This window comes from Lontra canadensis, unplaced genomic scaffold (assembly GCF_010015895.1).
Source record: "Lontra canadensis isolate GAN:19392208 unplaced genomic scaffold, GSC_riverotter_1.0 scaffold43, whole genome shotgun sequence".
Taxonomy (NCBI): Eukaryota; Metazoa; Chordata; class Mammalia; order Carnivora; family Mustelidae; genus Lontra; species Lontra canadensis.
In genome coordinates this window covers 3026190-3044244 of record NW_022631037.1, presented here as the reverse complement: position 1 = coordinate 3044244, position 18055 = coordinate 3026190, and the positions used below count along the sequence as shown (strand labels likewise).

Sequence of the window (18055 nt, the reverse complement as noted above, 5' to 3'; positions counted from 1 at the left end):
TTACGATGTAGACTTAAAAAGTGTCAAACAAAGCTATTAGTTATTATTCCATTACATAAACGAAAGAACTTACCCCAAGGTGACCATTTTCCTCCTCTTCTCAACAGCAGGTAAACCATTGAAAACTGCAACCACAACAGCATCCGAATCCAAAGCTTGACACTGCCGGTCTTCAGATTTCGGCAAAATATCACTGATGGTGCTCTGTGTTAAGGCTCGGGGAGAACTGTGCCTGCTCCCAGACTGAGAGCTTCCTGGGGAGCCTACAGAAAAGAAAAGGGATTCTCAGAAAGAAGCCAAACAAAAGCTCTTTAGTCTCCACTTTGGAATAGCTCACTACATAAACCTTTTTAAACTGCAGGAAAACTCAAACCAATTAAAAAATTTATCCCAGTTTTTTTATGCCAAGTATTTAAAAATCAAGGAATCCAGATATGCAGTCTAATGGCTGGATTTTCTTTTTCTTTATTTTTTTAAAAGATTTTATTTATTTATTTGACAGAGAGAGACAGGGGGAGAGGAACACAAGCAGGGGGAGTGCGAGAGGGAGAAGCAGGCTTCCCACGGAGCAGGGAGCCTGATGTGGGGCTCGATCCCAGGACCCTGGAATCATGATGTGAGCCGCAGACAGACACTTAAGGACTGAGCCACCCAGGAGCCCCTAACGGCTGCATTTTCTAGGGATGGGTCTGTTCTCTTGTGAGATCAAGGAACTTTTGAAACAAGTTTCAGCATCGTTGGTGCCTTTAAAGGTCTAAACCTATGTATACCATGAGATCAGTTTTAAATAACAAACACCTACCCATGAAATTATATTTTAAGCTCTCCAAATTTACCTTCGGATAGAGTTTGACAGTCTCCCTTTGAACGGCTATTTTCCCCAGAGTCTATTGCTCTTCTAAGTGACAGACTACCTGCTATACTGGACCGAGCTGGCTTGGGTGAATTACTCTTCTTATTTGTGGCTGAAAGACATTTAAAAATATTTCCAAATGAGATAAAATAGCACAAAACTCACGATACAGGCAGTCAGAGGAAGGCTAATCTTATGGAATGTATTCTATCTACTGTGTCCAAAAAACCCAGGACAATCTGGTCCCAAATGGTTTATTTGGGGTTTTACGCAGTAAGTATTCCCACTTTGCTACTTGTGGAGCAGTCTTAACAAAACCAGAAAAGAATCGGTAAACTCCAAAAGAAAAACCCTACCAGATATGAACTCCAATCTCAATGCCAAAGTATTAACAACAAAAATATAACCCCCCAAACACTTGAAAATCATAAATTACTGGATTAATAAGAAAATCAATGAATTAGAAATAAATCACAAATACAATACACAAGATGTTTTTGGCTAAAATGATAATTAGGAAAAAAGTGTATAGCCTTACAATGAGTTAGAAAAAAATGAAGCTAAGTGGCCTAATATGCACAGACTCAAGAAGTTAGGAAAAAGAATAAAAAGAAATAAAAAGAAAGCAGAAGATATGCATTTAAAGGTAATAAACAGGATCAACAGGACACAAGACCAAGAACTGATTATCTCTTTATAGACCAGCAAAGCACAATTCAAGAATGCAATTAAGTAAAGAATTCCATTTACAAATAGCATCAAATAGAATACTTAAGAAAAAATTTAATAAATTTAAGACTTTCACATTAAAAACGATCACACACTGCTTAAAGACAATAAGGATGGAAATTTTTGAATCTTTCCAATACATGCTTAATTAAAAAAATATATATGAGGAAAAATACTTTGTTCATTGATCAGAAGACTTAATATTGTTAATAGGGCAATACTCCCAAAACTGATCTACAAATTCAACACAATCCCTATAAAAATTCCAACTGTCTTTTTAAAATTTTTATTTTTAATTTTTTTAAAGAGAGAGAAAGGGGGAAGGAGGAGCAGAGAGAGAAGGCAAGAGACACTCTCCGGCAGACTCCCAGCTACTCAGCTACTCCTACTCAGTGAGGAGCCCACTGTGAGGTTCAATTCCATGACCCTGATGATCATGACCTGAGCCAAAATCAAGAGTTGGGTGCTTACCTGAGCCATCCAGGAGCCCTGAGTGTCTTTCATTTTAACTGCGGAAACTGATAAGCTGATTCTAAAACTCATATGAAAAGATCTAGAAGACCCAAAAACATCTTGAATGGAGGACTCAAACTTCTGATTTCAAAAACTTGCTGTAAAATTATGCTAAACCAAGACTGTGTGGTATACTGGTGTAAAGACAAAAAACTTGCTGTAAAACTATGCTAAACCAAGACTGTGTGGTATACTGGTGTAAAGACAAAAATATTGATCAATGGAACAGAACTGAGAGTCCTGAAATAAACCATTTATGGTCAATTAATTTTTGGTAAGGTCAAGACAACTCAACGGACAAGGGGAAAAAAAAGATGGACAATAACAAATGTTGGCAAGGATTTGGAGAAATTGGAACCCTCAACTGGGTTCTAATTAAGAATTGTGTGGGAATGTAAAATGGTACAGCTGCATTGGAAACAGTTCTGGCAGTGCCTCAAGAAGTTCCCCTATATCCCAGCATTCCACTTCTAAACATATTCTCAAGATAAATAAAAATGTATGTCCGCACAGAAACATGTACATGAATATTTGCAGCATTATTCATAATAGCCAAAAAGTGGGAAAACACTACATGATGCCCATCAAATTTTGAGTGGGTAAACAGAACATGGTAGACATATACAATGAAGTTATGATTCAGCCATAAAAAGGAATGAAATACATGCTATCACATGGGTGACCCTTGGAAATGTTATGCTAAGTGAAAGAAGCCAGACATAGAGGCCTCATATTGTAGGATTCTATTTATATAAAAAGTCCAGAAGAAGTAAAACCATATAGAGAAAACAGACTAGAGGTTACCAGGGGTTAAGGGAAGGGAAAAATGGAGAGTAAGTGTTCACAGGTATGAAGTTTTTGGGGAGAGTGTGATGAAGATGTTGTAGACAGTGTTCTAATTCTGGATACTGGTATCATTACATGATTTTGTGAATATATTAAAAACTGTTGAATTGTACACTTGAAAAAAAAGATGTGAGAAAAAATTAATACCAACTTTTCCACTGCAATGTATATATAAATTATAATATGGTCCTTAACCAATAATCCACAGTTAGTAGACTATTAAAATAGAAACAAAGGCAGAATTTAATGTAATAAAAAGGTAGAAAAGAGTAGATGAAATGTATCTAAGAACTAGGTCTTTGAAGAGACAAATAAAATGGACAAGTTTCCAGCAAGTCAAATCAAACAACAAAATAAGAAGATACATACAAGCAAAATAAGAGAAAAAGTTTAACAGCCAATATTCAGAGGACATTTTAAAATTTAAGAGACCAGAATAAGTGACTTATACCAATACATTTAAATACCTAATAAAATGTGTAATTTTCAAGGACAATTAATTATGGAAACTGGTTTAAGAAGGAGAAATAGGAGACCAATAAACACTTTTTTTTCCTTTAAGATTTTATTTATTTATTTGACAGAGAGTGAGAGAACACAAGGAGGGAGAGCAGCACTGGGAGAGGGAGAAGCAGGGGTCCACTGAGCAGGGGGCCCTATGTGGGAGTCGATCGAGCCAAAGGCAGATGCTTAACCACCGGAGCCTCCCAAGGCGCCCAAAGACCAATAACACATTGAAATTAAACAGGCTGTTAAAGTTCTGTCCCTGAAAGAACTACTAAATGGTTTTATGAATGAGTTTCATTAAATTTTTAAATATTTATTTATTTTTTATTTATTGGACAGACAGAGATCACGAGTAGGCAGAGAGGCAGGCAGAGAGCCGGATGTGGGGCTCGATCCCAGGACCCTGGGATCATGACCTGAGCTGAAGGCAGAGGCTTTAACCCACTGAGCCACCCAGGTGCCCCTCATTAAACTTTTAAATAGCAGACAAGATGTTAAAACATGGAAGACACTGGGAGATTGAGAGGAGCAGTGAGTGGGGGGAAATCGGGAGGGGGAGACAAACCAAGAGAGACTGTGGACTCTGAGAAACAAACTGAGGGTTTTGGAAGGGAGGAGAGTGTAGAGTTGGGTGAGCCTGGTGGTGGGTATTAAGGAGGGCACGTATTGCATGGACCACTGGGTGTGGTACATAAACAATGAATTTTGGAAAACTGAAAAAAAAAATTAAAAAAAAATTTCATAGCACAGAAAAGGACAAAAGGTTCTGAATTTATTCCATAAGGCTGGCATAAAATTGGAATTCAAATGGGTTAAGGATAATGTAACAAAAATACAACTCAATTTTACTTATGACTATAATAGTAAAGAATGCTAACTAAAATATTAGCAGGGGTGCCTGGGTGGCTCAGTGAGTTACGCCTCTGCCTTCAGCTTACGTCATGATCTCAGGGTCCTGCGATCAAGCCCCGCATCGGGCTCTCTGCTTGGCAGAGAGCCTGCTTCCCCCCTTCTCTCTCTGCCTATCTCTCTGCCCACTTGTGATCTCTATCAAATAAATAAAATCTTTTAAAAAAATTTAACAAACTGAATATGGCAGTATAGCTTAAAAAATTATAAATTATCAAAACCAAACAGGATTCATTCTACTATTTTGAGAATGGTCATCATTAGATAAGAAATGTAATCCTTAAAAGTTAAAATAATTGAACAAATAACATGATCATTTTGAGAGATGCCAAAAAGCGTAATTCCATACAACTTCTTGATAAATAAACAAAGAACCTCTTAGTAAGTAGAAAAAGAGGTACTTTGGTGCAACGGTGAAAGCCATAGGCTCTGGGGTTCAAGTTCTTGACTCTGCCAATTACCACTGTAAAACTCTGAGAACGCTGTTTAATACCCTGTGCCTCCATTTATCTATCTGTAAATTGGGGATAAAAATAATTTGCCTCAGAGTTGTTGGGATTAAATGAGTTAATGCACATGTGACTTAGAATAATTAGAACGATATCCCACACAGAGTAACAGTGGTACTTACTGTACACAGTAATTATTAGCAATAGAAGGATAATCTTTTAACTTCATAAAAACAATTAAAACATATATCAGGGGTGCTGAGGTGGCCCAGTTGATTATGAGTCTGACTTGGTTTTGGCTCAGGTAGAGATCTAAGGATCATGAGATCGAGCCCTGCGTCTGGCTCCTCGCTCAGCACAAAGTCTGGTTGAGATTCTCTCTCCCTCTCCTTCTACCTCTCCTGCTCCTGTGCTCACTTTCTCTTTCTTGCTCTCTAAAAAAAAGTAAGTCTATAAAGAAATACATAGCAAGTATCATACTTAAGAAAACTAAAGGAATTCCAAAACAGAGTTGAAAACATTTCAAAAATTCTATTACTGCTATTAGTTAGCATTGTTCTGAGATCCTAGCCTAGACAATGAAAAATGAAAAGTAAATAAGCAAAAAAGGAATAAACAAACTATAATTATTTGCTGATAATATGATCATCTACTTAGAAATTCAAGATAATTGACTGAAAAACTTAAAATTTAAAAATTTCATTAAGTGGACTGAATACAAGACAAACATGTAAAAACCAACAGTATTCCTAAAAGTGACAAATAATTAGAAAATATTGTGGGGGGCGGGGGAAGAAACCCATTCACAATAGCAACCTAAGTTATAACCTATCTAGAAATGAATATAATAAGACATTTACAGATTTTAGATGAAGAAAACTAAAACTCTGAAGTATATATGAGAGATGATCAGAATACATGGAGAAATACCACTTTCCAAGGAGGGAGGAGTTAAGATGGCGGAGAAGTAGCAGGCTGAGATGACATCAGGTAGCAGGAGATCAGCTAGATAGCTTATCAATCCAAACACTACAAATCCAACAGGAGATAGAAGAGAAGAAGAGCAGCAATTCTAGAAACAGAAAATCGACCACTTTCTGAAAGATAGGACTGCCCGAGAAGTGACCCCAAAGCGGGGCGAGGGGCCACCTCCCGGGAAGTGGCGGAGCAACAGAGCCCAAAATCAGAACTTTTAAAAGTCAGCTCTGGAGGCTGCTTCCTCCTCTCTCTCTGCCTGCCTCTTTGCCTACTTGTGATCTCTGTCAAATAAATAAATAAAATCTTAAAAAAAAAAAAAAAAAAGGTCAGCTCCACTGAGAGGCACGCTCCAGAGGCTAAGCTGGGGTGAAGCCAACACGGGGACAGCGTGGTCTCAGGTCCCATGGGGGTCACAGAAGTATCGCGGGTGTTGGAGTGTCACAGAGCTCGCAGGTATTAGAGCAGGGAAGCCAGCTACAGAGACAGAGCCGAGGAGTTACCTTAAATTGTGATCCATGGCACAGGCCACTGCTCTGTGAGCAGGGACCCTACAAAATCCGGGGAGACCCCCCTGGAAGAGCGCAGGGATCTGCGGGGTTTGGAGACTCCAGGTGGGGCTGTGTGCCAGAGACAGAAACCCTTGGTCACAGGCTGGGTGAGCTCGGAGCACAGCCAGAGGCCAGGGACATGGGAGTGATTGAGCACTTTTCTCCGAAGGCACACTGAGGAGTGGGGCCCCGAGCTCTCGGCTCCTCTGGCAGCAGATTGGGAGGCCGCCATTTTCATTCCCGTCCTTCGGAACTCTACGGAAAGCATTCAGGGAACAAAAGCTCCCAAAACTGAACCCAAGCAGATTACTTAGCCTCGGGCAAAGACACTTGAGAATCACTACAACAGGCCCCTCTGCCAGAAGATCAGCAAGAAATCCAGCCAAAACCAAGTTCCTTTCCAAGGAGAACAGCGGAATTCCAGAGGAGGAGAAAGCAAAGCATGGAATTCATGGCTTTCTACACATGATTCTTTAGTTTTGCAAAGTTAATTAATTTTTTAAATTTTACTTTTTCTTATGCTAAAATTTTTTAAAACTTTTACTCTTTCCTCTTTTAATGTTAAACTAGTTTATCCTAACAATACCTTTCATTAAAAAAATCTTTTTTGAACCTTCATTATTATACTCATATTTTATCCTTCACTGTAACTTTATTTTTTGTATACACATAAGGTTTTTTCTTCTAAAAAAATTTGGGATACAACTTCTACTAGATCAAAATATACCTTAAATCTAGCACAGGGCTTTGTTCTAGTCTCCAGCCTCAGCAAATTCCCTCCACTTTCTTTTTCTTTATTCTCCTAAGCAGCTTATCTTATCAACTCCTTTTTTAGAAATTAAAAAAATTTTTTCACCTTTATAGTCATATTCCATCCCTTCATCGTGTTTACCCTTATATATGTTTTTCATTCTTTAAAATTTTGGAGGTAGTTTTTCCTAAGAGACCAAAATACTCCCAAAATTAAGTGGGTGACCCTGTTCTATTCACCGGTCTAATATATATATTTTCTTTTTTATATATATTTTTTACTTTTTACTTTTTTTTTCTTTTTCTGCACTTCTTTTTACCCCCTTTCTTACCCCCACAATTTGGGGTCTCTTCTGATTTGGTTAAAGCACATTTTCCTGGGGTCTTTGCCACCATTTTAGTGTTTTATTCGCTCCTTCATATATTATTTGGATAAAATGACAAGGTGGAAAAACTCACCACAAAAAAAGAACAAGAGGCAGTACCAAAGGCAAGGGACCTAATCAATATGGATATTGGTAATATGTCAGATCTAGAGTTCAGAATGATGATTCTCAAGGGGCTAGCTGGGCTTGAAAAAGCCAAGAAATAAGAGAAAATAAGAGAAATAAAAGCCCTTCTGGAGAAATAAAAGAACTATAATCTAACCAAGTTGAAATCAAAAAAAGCTATTAATGAGGTGCAATAAAAAATGGAGGCTCTTACTACGAGGATAAATGAGGCAGAAGAGAGAATTAGTGATATAGAAGACCAAATGACAGAGAATAAAGAAGCTGAGCAAAAGAGAGACAGACAACTACTGGACCACAAGGGGAGAATTCGAGAGATGAGTGATACCATAAGAAGAAACAATATTAGAACAATTGGGATGCCAGAAGAAGAAGAAAGAGAGTGGGGAGCAGAAGGTATATTGGAGAGAATTACTGTGGAGAATTTCCCTAATATGGCAAAGGGAAAAAAGCATCAAAATCCAGGAGGAGGAGAGAACCCCCCCTCAAAATCAATAAGAATAGGTCCACACCCCATCATCTAACAGTAAAATTTACAAGTCTTAGCAACAAAGAGAAAATCCTGAAAGCAGTCCAGGACAAGAAGTCTGTAACATGCAATGGTAAAAATATTAGACTGGCAACAGACTTATCCACAGAGACCTGGCAGGCCAGAAAGAACTGGCATGATATATTCAGAGCACTAAACGAGAAAAACATGCAGCCAAGAATACTATATCTGGCTAGGCTATCACTGAAAATAGAAGGAGAAATAAAAAGCTTCCAGGACAAACAAAAACTAAAAGAATTTGTAAACACCAAATCAGCACTACAGGAAATACTGAAAGGGGTCCTCTAAGCAAAGAAAGAGTCTAAAAGTAGTAGATCAGAAAGGAACAGAAACAATATATAGTTATAGTCACCTTATAGGCAATACAAGGCACTAAATTCATATCTCTCAATAGTTACCCTGAATGTAAATGGGCTAAATGCCCCAATCAAAGGACACAGGGTATCAGAATGGATAAAACAACAAAACTCGGGGCACCTGGGTGGCACAGTGGGTTAAAGCCTCTGCCTTCAGCTCCAGTCGTGATCCCAGGGTCCTGGGATCGAGCCCTGAATTGGGCTCTCTGCTCAGTGGGGAGCCTGCTTCCTCCTCTCTCTCTCTCTGCCTGCCTCACTACCTACTTGTGATCTCTGTCAAATAAATAAATAAAATCTTAAAAACAAAACAAAATAAAACTCATCAATATGCTGTCTACAAGAAACTCATTTTAGACCCAAAGACACCTCCAGATTTAAAGTGCAGGGGTCGAAAACAACTTACCATGCTAATGGACATCAAAAGAAAGCTCGGGGGTGGCAATCCTTATATCAGATTAAGTAGATTTTAAGCCGAAGACTATAATAAGAGATGAGGAAGGACAGTATATCATACTCAAAGAGTCTGTCCAACAAGAAGATCTAACAATTTTAAATATCTATGCCCCTAACACGGGAGCAACCAACTATATAAACCAATTAATAACAAAATCAAAGAAACACATCAACAATAATACAATAATAGTAGGGGACCTTAACACTCCCCTCACTGAAATGGACAGATCATCCAAGCAAAAGATCAAGGAAATAAAGACGTTAAATGACACACTGGACCAGATGGACATCACAAATATATTCAGAACATTCCACCCTAAAGCAACAGAATACACATTCTTCTCTAGAGCACATGGAACATTCTCCAGAGTAGATCACATCCTGGGTCATAAATCAGGTCTCAACTGGTATCAAAAGATTGGGATCATTCCCTGCATATTTTCAGACCACAATGCTCTGAAGCTAGAACTCAATCACAAGAGGAAATTTGGAAAGAACCCAAATACATGGAGACTAAAGAGTATCCTTCTAAAGAATGAATGGGTCAACCAGGAAATTAAAGAAGAATTGGAAAAATTCATGGAAACAAATGATAATGAAAACACAACAGTTCAAAATCTGTGGGACACAGCAAAGGCAGTCCTGAGAGGAAAATACACATCGATACAAGCCTTTCTCAAGAAATAAGGTCTCAAAAACACAACCTAACCCGACGCCAAAAGGAGCTGAAGAAAGAACAACAAAGAAAGCCTAAACCCAGCAGTAGAAGAGAAATAATAAAGATCAGAGCAGAAAACAATGAATTAGAAACCAAAAAAACAACAGAACAAATCAACGAAACTAGGAGCTGGTTCTTAAAGAATTAATAAGATTGATAAACCCTTGGCCAGACTTATCGAAAAGAAAAGAGAAAGGACCCAAATAAATAAAATCATGAATGAAAGAGGAGAGATCACAACCAATACCAAAGAAATACAAACAATTATAAGAACATACTATGAGCAACTATACGCCAGCAAATTTGACAATCTGGAAGAAATGGATGCATTCCTAGAGACACATAAACTACCACAACTGAACCAGGAAGAAACAAAAAACCTGAACAGACCCATAACCAGTAAGGAGATTAAAGGAGTCATCAAAAATCTCCCAACAAACAAGAGCCCAGGGCCAGATGGCTTCCCAGGGGAATTCTACCAAACATTTAAAGAAGAACTAATTCCTATTCTCCTGAAACTGTTCCAAAAAATAGAAATGGAAGGAAAACTTCCAAACTCATTTTATGAGGCCAGCATTACCTTGATCCCAAAACCGGACAAGGATCCCAACAAAAAAGAGAATTACAGACCAATATCCTTGACGAACACAGATGCAAAAATTCTCATCAAAATACCAGCCAATAGGATCCAACAGTACATTAAAAGGATTATAAATCATGACCAAGTGGGATTTATCCCAGGGCTGCAAGGATGGTTCAACACCCGCAAATCAATCAATGTGATGCAATACATTAATAAAATAAAGAACAAGAACCATATGATACTCTCAATAGATGCTGAAAAAGCATTTGACAAAGTACAGCATTCCTTCCTGATCAAAACTCTTCAAAGTGTAGGGATAGAGGGCACATACCTCGATATTATCAAAGCCATCTATGAAAAACCCCACTGCAAATATCATTCTCAACGGAGAAAAACTGAGAGCTTTTCCGCTAAGGTCAGGAACTCGGCAGGATGTCCATTATCACCACTGCTATTCAACATAGTACTAGAAGTCCTAGCCTCAGCAATCAGACAACAAAAAAAAATTAAAGGTATCCAAATCGGCAAAGAATAAGTCAAACTATCACTCTCTGCAGATGATATGATACTATATGTGGAAAACCCAAAAGACTCCATTCCAAATCTGCTAGAACTTGTACAGGAATTCAGTAAAGTGTCAGGATATAAAATCAATGCACAGAAATCAGTTGCATTTTTCTTTCTTTTTTTTTTTTATAAAGATTTTATTTATTCATTTGACAGACAGAGATCACAAGTAGGCAGAGAGGTAGGCAGAGAGAGAGGAAGGGAAGCAGGCTCCTCGCTGAGCAGAGAGCCCAATGCAGGGCTCGATCCCAGGACCCTGAGATCATGACCTGAGCCGAAGGCAGAGGCTTTAACCCACTGAGCCACCCAGGTGCCCCTCAGTTGCATTTCTTTACACCAACAACAAGACAGAAGAAAGAGAAATTAAGGAGTCAACCCCATTTACAATTGCACCCAAAACCATAAGATACCTAGGAATAAACCTAACCAAAGAGGCAAAGAATTTGTACTCAGAAAACTATAAAGTGCTCATAAAAGAAATTGAGGAAGACACAAAGAAATGGAAAAATGTTCCATGCTCATGGATTGGAAGAACAAATATTGGGAAAATGTCTATGCTACCTAAAGCAATCTACATGTTTAATGCAATCCCTATCAAAATACCATCCATTTTTTCCAAAGAAATGGACAAATAATCCTAAAATTTATACGGAACCAGAAAAGACCTCCAATAGCCAGGGGAATGTTGAAAAAGAAAGCCAAAGTTGGTGGCATCACAATTCCATGCGTCAAGCTCTATTTCAAAGCTATAATCAAGACAGCATGGTACTAGCACAAAAACAGACACATAGATCAGTGGAACAGAACAGAGAGCCCAGAAATAGACCCTCAACTCTATGGTCAACTAATCTTTGACAAAGAAGAAAAGAATGCCCAATAGAAAAAAATCTCTTCAACAAATGGTGTTGGGAAAATTGGACAGCCACATGCAAAAAAATGAAACTGGACCATTTCCTTACACCACACACAAAAATAGACTCAAAATGAAGGACCTCAATGTGAGAAAGGAATCCATCAAAATCCTTGAGGAGAACACAGGCAACAACCTCTTCAACCTCAGCCGCAGTAACTTCTTCCTGGAACATTGCCAAAGGCAAGGGAAGCAAGGGCAAAAATGAATTATTGGGACTTCAACAAGATCAAAAGCTTTTGCACAGCAAAGTAAACAGTTAACAAGACCAAAAGACAACTGACAGAATGGGAGAAGATATTTGCAAACGACATATCAGATAAAGGGCTAGTATCCAAAATCTATAAAGAACTTAGCAAACTCAACACCCAAAGAACAAATAATCCAATCAAGAAATGGGCAGAGGACATGAACAGACATTTCTGCAAAGAAGACATCTATATGGCCAACAGACAAATGAAAAAGTGTTCCACATCACTCAGCATCAGAGAAATACAAATCAAAACCACAATGAGATACCACCTCATACCAGTCAGAATGGCTAAAATGAACAAGTCAGGAAACGACAGATGCTGGCGAGGATGTGTAGAAAGGGGAACCCTCCTACACGGTTGGTGGGAATGCAAGCTCGTGCAACCACTCTGGAAAACAGCATGGAGGTTCCTCAAAAAATTGAGAATAGAGCTACCCTATGACCCAGCAATCTCACTACTGGGTATTTACCCTAAAGATACAAATGTAGTAATCCAAAGGGGCACGTGCACCCGAATGTTCATAGTAGCAATGTCCACAATAGCCAAACTATGGAAAGAACCTAGATGTCCATCAACAGATGAATGGATAAAGAAGATGTGGTATATATGTACAATGGAATACTATGCAGCCATCAAAAGAAATGAAATCTTGCCATTTGTGATGACGTGGATGAACTAGAGGGTATTATGCTTAGCAAAATAAGTCAACTGGAGAAAGACAACTATCATATGAGCTTCCTGATATGAGGAAGTGGAGATGCAACGTGAGGGGTTTGGGGGGTAGGAAAAGAATAAATGAAACAAGATGGGATCGGGAGGGAGACAAACCAAAAGAGACTCCTAATCTCACAAAACAAACTGAGGGTTGCTGGGGGGAGGGGCTAGGGAGAGGGCGGTCAACCGGGGAAGGTTATGTGCTATGGTGAGTGCTATGAAGTGTGTAAACATGGCAATTCACAGACCTGTACCCCAGGGGCTAATAATACATTATATGTTAATAAAAAAATAAAAAAATAAAAAGAAATACCACTTTCCCAGAGTTAATGTTTCAAAACTGAAAAAATGTCAATTGCCCAAATTAAATGTAATTAAATCCATTAAATAATGCAATTCCAGTCAAAATGTTTTCTGAAAGAGAAAATGTGCAAAAACCATCAAGAATATTTTGAAAATAAAACCAAAAATGAACGCAAGTCAATCAAGTATCATGAACTATGAAACACAGTAGTTAAAGACACTACAAATATTCAGTTAAGCAATATCAAACTGCTGTTTTTGCAGGTCAAAAACAATTGTATGTTGGCAATTTCATATGATCTAATCTCTATGAACAAATTTAAAAACAGAACAATACAAATATGGGAATTTAGTCTATCAATAAAGGATGCATTTCATATTGTTGGACAGAGTGGATTCTTAAAAAAATGTTTCTTTTGGGGAAATAAAAGAATTTACCTCAGACATCATCATGAAAAACAAATTATGAATGGTATAATGACATAAATGTTAAAATTTTTTTTAAATGCCACAAGAAAACAGGGGTCTTGGGGCACCTGGGTGGCTCAGTGGGTTGGGCCTCTGCCTTCAGCTCAGGTCATGATCTCAAGGGGATCACATCGGGCTCTCTGCTCAGCGAGGAACCTGATTCCCCTTCTATCTCTGCCTGCCTCTCTGCCTACTTGTGATTTCTCTGTCAAATAAATAAATAAAATCTTAAAAAAAAAAATGGGTCATTTTTACAAACTTGGGAGTTAAAGCCCTTCCAAATAAAAACATTAAACCTACAAACCATGAATACTATTAATAGATCTATCTAAAACAAAAAATTTTTTAAACTTTTTTTTTTTTAAGATTTTAATTATTTATTTGACAGACATAGATCACAAGTAGGCAGAGAGGCAGGCAGAGAGAGGAAGGGAAGCAGGCTCCCCGCTGAGCAGAGAGCCCGATGCGGGGCTTGATCCCAGGACCCTGGGATCATGAGCTGAGCTGAAGGCAGAGGCTTTAACCCACTGAGCCACCCAGGCTCCCTTAAAATAAAAATTTTAAACTTTTGTTTAGCAGAATAATAAAACCAAGTGATAACAGGAAGTTGCAAGTACTTCCACTTGCAAAAACAGGTAACAAAAGCTTTTTCACAAAAGTCCATCTAAAGAGCATTATTTCTTTTTGTTTCAGACTGTCATTTCCGTGACAGCTAGGTAAGGTTGAGTATCCTTTGAGATGTATACTGTCCATTTGTATTTCTTCCCACATTAACAGACTAATCCTAACCTTTACTTCATTTTCTATTACTTCATTTCTATTGAAGTGTCATGCTTATTTTAGGAGAACCTATGTATTTGGCAATCATCTTGTCCTCTATTCATCTCTACTGGATTATTGCCACTAGTATCAAGCATTAATATATCCTATTTTAACAAACACACAGATAGCCCAAAAATAAATGCTCACATAGATGCTCAAATGATTATTTTTTTTTTCCCAGTAATCTCCACCTCCAACGTGGGACTTGAACTCACAGCCTTGAGATCAAGAGTCACAGACTCCACTGACTTAGCCAACCAGGTGCCCCTTTAACAATACTCAACAAGGGTATCAAGACCATTCAATGATGAGAGGAAAATCTTTTCAACAAATGGTGCTAGGAAAGCTGATATCCACACACAAAGGAATGAAGCTGGACCCTTACCTAATACCATATACAAAATTTGCTATGAATTGTGTAAGACTGATGATTCACAGACATGTACCCCTGAAGCAAATAATATATTACATGTTAATAAATAAATAAATTTTAAAAAATTAAAAATAGATCCAAGACATTTATAAAATATAAGATCTAAAACTATAAAACTCTTTGGGCACCTAGGTGGTAAAGTCAGTTAAGTGTTGGACTCTTGGTTTTGACTCAGATCACGATCTCAGAATTGAGCCCTGTGTCGGGTTCTACATTCAGTGCAGTTTCTCTCTCGCTCTCTCCTTCTGCACCCCCCCAGTCTCTCCCAAATAAATAAATCTTTTAAAAGAAAAAGACAACAACAAAACAACCCCATAGAAAACTCTCACAAGAAAATATAGGGGAAAAGCTTCATAACATCAGCTTTAGCAATGCTTTTTTGAAATACGACACCAAAGCACAGGCAACAAAAGGAAAAAAAAAACAGATAAACTGGACTTTAACAAAATTAAAAACTGTAAAAGATAACAGCCACAGAGTGAAAAGGCAACCCAATGAATAGGAAAAAATATTTATAAATCATATTTGATAAGGGATTTTTAAAAATATATGTACTTATTTTATATAGAGAGAGTGCATGTGCATGCACACACATGGGGGTGAGGCAAAAGGAGAGGGGGAGAGAATCTCGGGCAGGCTCCACATTGAGCCCAGAGCCCAATGCAGGGCTTGATCTCACAATGCTGGGCTCAATCTCACAACCCTGAGATCATGACCTTAGCCAAAATCAACAGTCAGATGCTTAACTAACTGAACCACCCAGGTGCTCCATCTGATAAGGGATTAATATCCAGACACACAGAACTCTTAAAACTCAAAAACAAGGGGTACCTGAGTGGCTCAGTGAGTTAAGCCTCTGCCTTTGGCTGGTCATGATCTCAGGGTCCTGGGATCAAGCCCCACATCAGGCTCTCTGCTCAGCAGGGAGCCTGCTTCCCCACTCACTATCTGCCTGCCTCTCTGCCTACTTTTGATCTCTGTTTGTCAAATAAATAAATGAAATCTTTAAAAAAAAAAAAAAAAAAAAGAAAACAACAACTCAAAAACAGAAAGCCAAAAGTGCCCAGGACACGGGGTGGGCTCAGATGGTAGATGCTGTGACTCTTGATCTCAGGGTCATAAGTTCAAGGCCCACACTGGGTACAGAAATTACTTAAAAATAAAATCTTGAGGGGAGGGGGAAAAAAAAACAACCTAACCCATTTCAAAAATGGGCAAAGGATCTCAAAAGGTCTTTCTCCAATGAAATGAAAATATAAACAAATGCCCGATAAACACTATAAAATGTTCAACATCACTGATAAATGTGAATCAAAAACACAGTAAGACAAGAAAATACTACTACACACGCATTTGTATGGCTATTATCAAAGACAAAACAAAACCACAAAATTTTAAGTGATGGGGAAGATCTGGACAAACTGGAGCCTTTTTGCACTATTAGGTAGGAATGTAAAATGGTGCAACCTCTATAGAAAACTTTACAGCAGTTCTCAAAAAATTAAAAACTGAATTACCATATGATACAGCAATTCCACTTTTATGTATATATGCCCAAAAAAATGGAAAGCAAGGTCTTGAAGAGATGAACACCTAACCTCACAGCTGCATTATTCAAAATAGCCAAAAAGTAGTTGCCAAAGGATGTGAATCAAAGGATGTGAATCAAAGGATGAATGGATAAACAAAAAGTGGCATATACATACACACACAATGGAGTATCATCTAGCCACAAAAAGGAAGAGAATTCTGACACATGCTCTATTACGGATGAGCCCTGAAGACATTATGCTAAGTAAAATAAGCAAGCCACAAAAGTAAGTCTGTATTTATACAAGGTACCTAGAACAATCAAATTCATAGAGACAAGCAGTGAATAGTGGCTGCCAGGCACTGGGAGGAGGAAGAGTAGAGAGCTATTTATTGTTTAATAGGTAGAGAGATTCAGTTGTGTAAGAGAAAAGGAGTTCTGGGGATAGATGGTGGTGATGGTAGCACAACAATGTGCATGTACTTTATCCCACTGAACAGTACTACTTAAAGAGGTTAGGACAGTAAATTCTGTTTAACAAATCATAGTAAATTCCTTTTAAAAATTGAACATAGAATTATCATATGATTCAGGAATGCCATTCTGGGTATATACCCAAAAGAACTGAAAGTAGAGACTCAAATAGATATTTGCACACTCATTTTCATAACAACATTAATCACAATAGCCAAAAGATGGAACCATTGCAAATGTCCATCGATGGATGAATGGATAGATGAAATGTGGTACATACATACAATGGAGTATTATTCAGCCTTAAAAAGGAATCAACTTCTGATACATGACACAATATGCATGAATCTTAAAGATACTATGCAAAATATTATGCAAAAGTGAAATAAGTCAGACATAAAAAGACAAATGTTATATGGTTTCATTTATGTGAGATATCTAAAATAGACAAATTCATAGAAACAGGGGCGCCTGGGTGGCTCAGTGGTTAAAGCCTCTGCCTTCGGCTCAGGTCATGATCCCGGGGTCCTGGGATCGAGCCCCGCGTCGGGCTCTCTGCTCAGTGCAGAGCCTGCTTCTCTCTCTCTCTCTGCCTGCTTCTCTGCCTACTTGTGTTCTCTGTCTGTCAAATAAATAAATAAAATCTTTAAAAAAAAAAAAAAAATTCATAGAAACAGAAAGTGGAACAGTGGTTGCCAGGAGTTAGGGTCGGGGTGGAGCTATTATTTAATGGGTACAGAGTTTCAGTTTTATAAGGTGAAAAGTAGTTCTGTGACTGCATAGTGGTGATGGCTGTACAAAAGTGTCAATGTACTTAATGCAACAGACCTAAACACCTAAAATATCTATAATGGTAAGTTTTTTGTTAATGTACATTTTACCACAGTAAAAGAGACAGATTGAAAAAAAAAAAAAAAAGCATATATGCTTAAGAAAGTGAAAACATGCAGAGACAGATAACAGCAAACTCTTTCTTGACTCCACACCCCCTCCAGGTACCACCCAATTCATCATGAATCTTCTTGAAGGAGCTGTGCAATAATGCTCCAGTTTCTCATTGTGTGCACCCTTCTACGCTCCTCCATGGGAATGATTTTTAAAAGGGCCACACATACTTCAACTCAACACCTCTCAATGGTACAACGATTCCACTTCTTTCTTGAGATATTATCCCTTCTAATTTTTCTCCTCCCTTAATGATTAAATTCTTCTCGATTTCCTTTACTGGACTCCCCTTCATTACCTAAGGTCTTTAAATGTTAAAGTGCCCCAGAGGCAAAACTTCTCTTCTCTATTTAAACTTCCTCCATACTTGATCTTATTCAGTC

At 38.0% G+C, this 18055-nt stretch overlaps 1 protein-coding gene across 8 annotated transcripts in view; it reads right to left on the bottom strand.

Moving 5' to 3' along the window:
* TRIM37 (tripartite motif containing 37) overlaps positions 1-18055 on the bottom strand; it is a 186689-nt gene that overhangs the window by 24352 nt on the left and 144282 nt on the right. For all 8 annotated transcript variants that reach the window (XM_032871918.1, XM_032871920.1, XM_032871922.1 and 5 more), the window contains 2 exons: positions 837-965; positions 74-263 (listed from right to left, as the gene is read on the bottom strand). In XM_032871918.1, coding sequence (XP_032727809.1) covers positions 74-263; positions 837-965 — 319 coding nt within the window. The remainder of the gene's footprint in view (positions 1-73; positions 264-836; positions 966-18055) is intronic.